The sequence below is a fragment of the Solanum pennellii genome, chromosome 5, assembly GCF_001406875.1.
Source record: "Solanum pennellii chromosome 5, SPENNV200".
Taxonomy (NCBI): Eukaryota; Viridiplantae; Streptophyta; class Magnoliopsida; order Solanales; family Solanaceae; genus Solanum; species Solanum pennellii.
Window position 1 is genome coordinate 29,819,887 of NC_028641.1, and position 5,787 is coordinate 29,825,673.

The 5,787-nt window shown below is 31.5% G+C and overlaps 1 protein-coding gene across 1 annotated transcript; it reads right to left on the reverse strand.

The window, feature by feature from the left end:
• Window positions 1-4,873: 4,873 nt before the first annotated feature.
• Window positions 4,874-5,459, reverse strand: LOC114077240. Its single transcript, XM_027916970.1, has 2 exons — window positions 5,400-5,459; window positions 4,874-5,318 (listed from the first exon to the last, which is right to left on the reverse strand). The coding sequence occupies exons 1-2, from the start codon at window positions 5,434-5,436 to the stop codon at window positions 4,978-4,980; spliced, it is 378 nt and encodes a 125-aa protein (XP_027772771.1). The 5' UTR covers window positions 5,437-5,459; the 3' UTR covers window positions 4,874-4,977.
• Window positions 5,460-5,787: the final 328 nt, after the last annotated feature.

A 5,787-nucleotide genomic window follows, 5' to 3' on the forward strand; every position in this document is an offset into this window, starting at 1 on the left:
CTCATCCTTATTTGTCCTATACAATGAACATCAGTTCCATTCAAAATACTATTCATGTAAAATTCCCTTTCTTGATCTTTATTCCTATAAGGTTCTCTAGAAATGCTACTTTGATTTTTATAGGCTACATTAATTGCAACTCCGAAAGCTAAAACAGATGTAGCTACAGCTCCAACTATTGCATCATCTTCATCTTTGTTTGTCATATCCATCTGTTCCAACGACCAATATAACGTAATTGCATTTATGATATAACAAAGGAAAGAACATAATAAGAAAATATGCTAAGGCTTATAGCAACGTCTGATCAATTTTGAGGAAATCAATATATAAACCAGCAGAGAATTGAAATATCTTTCCTCCAAATTACCCAATAAAAAGGAAAAAAACAAGAAATCTAAAGGGAATACAAAGAATCCACGAAAGGTAGTTTGAATCCTAATTGCAGCCCATTCTTCCCTTACAGCCTTGAAATCCTTAAGAGGAGATCTAACCACAGCAGCAACAAACAGCTGTATAAGCATCATTGTTCATTGATGAACAATCAAACCCTCCTGACCCAACACCATTTCTCTGTTTCAAACCCTTAACATCACTCCTCCATATCTTCCATTTCTTAACCACAAACTAGAATCTAAAATCCTATTTCAAATCTACATATCTGTGAACATGTAACATTACACACACAACCAAACATACTTAGGTCAAATCCCAAAAAAATATGAAATAATCGAAAGTAATAGGCCACAATATATAGATTTACCAAAAAAGATTGAATCAAATGCATAAATTCACCAAATAAAGTCAAATTCAAACTCATGAGCAAGTATTTCAGCAGAGAAGCAAGTGAAAGATTAATATTTTGAAGAACTTCGCAATCAAAAATGGCACAACTATAATTATTGAAAGCATACCTTTGAATTTCTTACAGAAATATGAATGAGAAGAACAACAATGAGAACCCTAAATTTGGAGAGGAACAAGTTGGAGAAATAATAGAGAAACAGCCTCCTTCACTACGTTTGAGAGTGGCCAAGGGGATATGCTGAGGGGTGAAATTCGCTTGTTGCGCGTCGGCTTCTTTTCCAAAAAATGATTTCCGCAGATTTGTCACGAAAGTCGTTTTCCGCTGATTTTAGGAAAACAAGTAGTTTGGGAAAATGTTGGGTTTGTTGCAACCAAACAAAAGAAACATACCAAACACACCCTTAATGGTAAAAAGATTTGGATTTTGAATTTCAAAATGGTCCCTTTTCTCATCAATTTATCACCNCCCCGTCCCCCCCCCCCCTGCACCCCCCCAAAAAAAAATTAAATAAAAATAAAGTCTAAACCTTAAAATTCCCTATATATACTCTCTTCTTATCATTGTAAAGGATTGGATATTTTTAGTTGGAATTTTGGCAAGAATTTACAGAGAAAAGAATTGTTGAGTTACAGTACTCATATAAGAGAAACATCCTGAATATATATATATATATATATATTCCTCGGTTGTGTGTTACTGGAACCTGCCAAATTTCTGAAGTTCGAAGTTGGTATATTAGTCGCTCATAGCTCGTTTTTGTCTCAACTCGCTTCCTCGAAAAAGGTAATTTCCGTTCGACCTTAACTCGTTTTAGCATGCGTATTGTTTGCAATCTGAAGTTTACTGTTACATTCTTGTTCTTCCTCGCTCACATGTTTCCTTCCTTCTTCGGTTTATTATTGTTGTTTTGATGCAAGTTGATATATGTTGTGTTGCTGAAGCATTGGAATATTTGTTTGCGTTGATTTATGCCTAAAGTACTTTGGATTAAGAGGTTGATTCTTCCTTTGATTTGTATTTCCGAAGCTTGCTTTCTCGCTGATCTTCATTCATGTTGGGACGATATCTTTTAAGGTGACTGGAATGATACTTTGTTGTTAGTTTGGTCACCATGTCTACCTGTCTTATGTTTCAGAGTGTAAGATTTTAGTAGTGTTGAGTATTCTTTGCGAGTTTACTAAAGTCTTAATTTTGTTTGAGATTTATTCTTCATCTTCGAGCATCCTTAAAGCTGTCTAGCGAATAAATGGGTCTGTTGGATTTGTGTCTATGAACATTGCTTCGGCAGGTCCCTTTTTTCAGTGTTCTGCTTCCTTGGAGTGCTTCGAAAAATGTAGTCTGATTCTCTTTGATCTCGTTTAAGCTTAATATTAGCGCCTTTGTTCCCTATTGTCTTGAGTTTTAATCTTAGATGTCTGCACTTTCTTTTCTTTCAAATCCCTGCATGCTGTCCATAACACTTGAAAATGAGTTAATTTTATAGGATTGGTCTGATGTACTTTTTCTTCCCTACAATCACAATAACAAAAACAACTTTTAGCGGTATTAAATATTGACACTAACAAAGAGTGCTAAAGTCTTTAACGGCATTAGTTAAGTGCCATTAAAACTAAGGCATAACACATAAATATGCCCTTTAACTTGGCTTCGAATTACATTTATGCCCTTCAACTTTGGGTGTGCACAAGTAGACACTTAAACTTGTAGAAAGTTGAACAAATAGACACTCATGTCCTACATGTCATTCTACATGTCATTTTCCATCCTACGTGGTGTCTTACGTGTATTTTTCCATGTAGGACTCATGTGTTTATTTATTTACAAGTTTGATAGTTAAAGTGCCTGTTTGTGCATTATGAAAGTTGGAGATCAAAGTTAAAATTTGAAATCATGTTTAGGGTCAAGTATATGCATTATCCCTTAAAACTAATTTCGCTAAAGTTTTTAAGGACATACAAAGAATAACAATTGCTGCTAAAAATACATATTAGCGGCAATTAAGAATTAAATGCTGCTAATAATAATTTTTGTTGTAGTGAATGTTTGGGTGCTTTGAATTTTAATGTTTAGTGACTAAATTTTAACGTTAGTCATACTTCTAATGTTTAGTGACTAAATTTTAACGTTAGTCATACTTCTATGAGATTTGCATGATTTAGATGTTATTCCACTGTTTTGAGTGAGAGTTTGAGTGATGTCGGCTTTTTCTCATGTCTAATGTTTATTCATGGTCAAATGCTCAAGTCCATTCTATCAGTGCATGGATTTATTATTGGCTTTGTTTAGTTCCATATGAAATTTTTAAAATTTAATGACATCAATTCCAATAGTTTGTTCTATTTCTGATTGTGATAGTTGCTTCTTTATCATTTATCTTCATCTAGATAATTAGGCATAAGCCCATTATTCATTTGAGCATTCCTAGTCTAATTGCTTATCTATAATCATCTTACTATCCTATGTTAGTATCCTATGTTATCATGTGGGGGTTAGTTTAATTTTAAGTAAAGGTTCTTTAAATATTGTACGTTTTTCTTTGTCATCTTTGGATACATTGGCATAGCGAACTAATCATACTCATATTTACCTTATTTCTATTTTTATGTGTCTTGTTTGTACTGTATTGAATTAAAGTTTTTTGCCATCACTTTAATTTATATCTTATCTTGTTCTTTTCTATGCATGAACTGGCTCCTCTCGAGTCCTTGGAGACTCGTTTTCCTTGCATTTCGACGATTGGGCCTTAGAGGTCCAATTCTTGTTTCCATCGAGTCAGCTGAGCCTTTGGAGTTGACATACAGGTTGAAGGCATTCAATAGGGGCTGAAAAAGTGAATTTTCAGACCCAAAGGAGGCCTAAATGAGGTTGTATACTGATGTATACATTGGTATACATGGCCAAATGATGATATGTAGGTTCTGTTTTATATTTGCATTTTCAATCAAATTTGGATCACGTTACAGTTATTATTCATTCCAAAATTTCACTATTATTTTCATATTGCTTTAAACGTATAAGTTATTTTTTTCTTAAAATTCAAGAAAATTTTCATAGCTACATATTTCACTTCTTTTTTTTAGTAACCGGATAAATTTTGGCGTACAATATATGTTTCTATTTAAATTATAATATATGTTTTTGTATTAATTTTTTATTGATAGTATATTGCGTTTGTTTAATTGTACTATTGTATAGGACAGTGAATGATATATTAACTGTGTATGAATTATATGGACGGATTATAAATCTGTGTAGCGTCGAAGTCTGAATTTTTTTAATAGTGTATGAAGATTATACGAAACGTGTATCATTTGTGTATGAAAGTCCATTTATTTTTTTCAAAATTACAGTATCTGTTTCTAATGAAGTTAGAATATATGTTTTGTCTTAATTTTGTATAGCGGGTAGACCAAAACTTAAAAGATGGAAGAGGTTTGCTGACGTGAAATTCAAAAGAAAAAAAATGACTTGCAGTAGATGCCGTTAAGTTGGACACAATAGAAAAACATGTTCAAATATCCTGTGCAAAAACAATGATTTCGTAATGTTACATTGGTTATTGTGTTGTCTTGAATGTTAGAAACACGTTTTGTTTTATTGAGTGCAGTTGTTATCATTGAGATTTATAAAGTTTGATTTCATAAAAAATTGTCATATATATATATCATTTGTTTCTGTTACATATGTCAAAGTTCAATATGACATTCATAATTCATACAATGTTTATACATTATAAATATACATTGAACTATATTGTCATTCATAAAATGTTCATATAGTATTCATATAATGTTCATACAGTATTCATACAATGTTCATATATGTACCATTTATTTCTGTTACATATATCCAAGTTCAATATGGGATCATAATTAATACAATGTTTATACATTATATATGTACATTGAACTTTATTGTCATTCATAAAATGTTTATATAGTATTTATACAATGTCATATAAATACCATTTGTTTCTGTTACATATATCAAAGTTCAATATGACATTCATAATTTATACAATATTTATACATTTTTCATACAATGTTCATATATTTTTGCATATTGCAATCGAAATTTATACCAAAATCATACACATTTAATAAAGTGCAAATATTCATTTAAGCATACTACCATTAAATACGACAGTCAATATATTATGACATATATAGTTAAATAGATTTTATACAACATACAGACATGAGTGTTACAAGATCTCTACTGCTGGATTTTTGTGACAAGTCAAAATCATCTCTTGGTTTCACACACCAAGAAGACGAAGAAGAAGAAGAAGAAGAAATTGATGAACTATGTAATTCTTCACTCACTTCGTCTTGTTCTTCATTAACAACCGGTTCTCCAATCATGTCCGGGACAGAATTATTTACTTTCCTCCTCTTGTAACATTTTTTTCCGATTGCTTTCACAGTTGACACTACTTTCCTTTTAGAAGGACTAGACCTTACTAGTTCATCATTCGACTTCTTCTCTAATTCCATCGCAGTTGTATAGCCTGAGATTTGCGATTGAATTTGAGTTTTACATAGATCAAAAGATGGTATTTCAACCATGAAGTTACCGGTGTAGTTTGTACCTCTTGTGAATCTCCTTAGGGTATTTGGTTTAGACATTGTATTCAACAACCCAGATCCTAAAAAATGATAGACAAATAAATATTAAAAAATTTGACATAAACAAATATAAAACTTGAAGCAACCTGCATTATCTATACAACACAAATTTCTCCTAAAATCAAGCAACAACATATAAAAATTAAATAATTTGACAAAAGAATTAGAGAAAAAATTAAAACTTTAAGAAATAAACCTGTTTGATGATCTATACGACACGATTTTTTCCGAAAATCATGCAATATTGTGAATTTGATGGTCGAAAAATAAAAACCCTAATTTTGTGGAAGATTGATAGAGATGTAGTTGAATAAGGATTTTAAGCTTAATCTAATTTTGGGAAATAAGTTT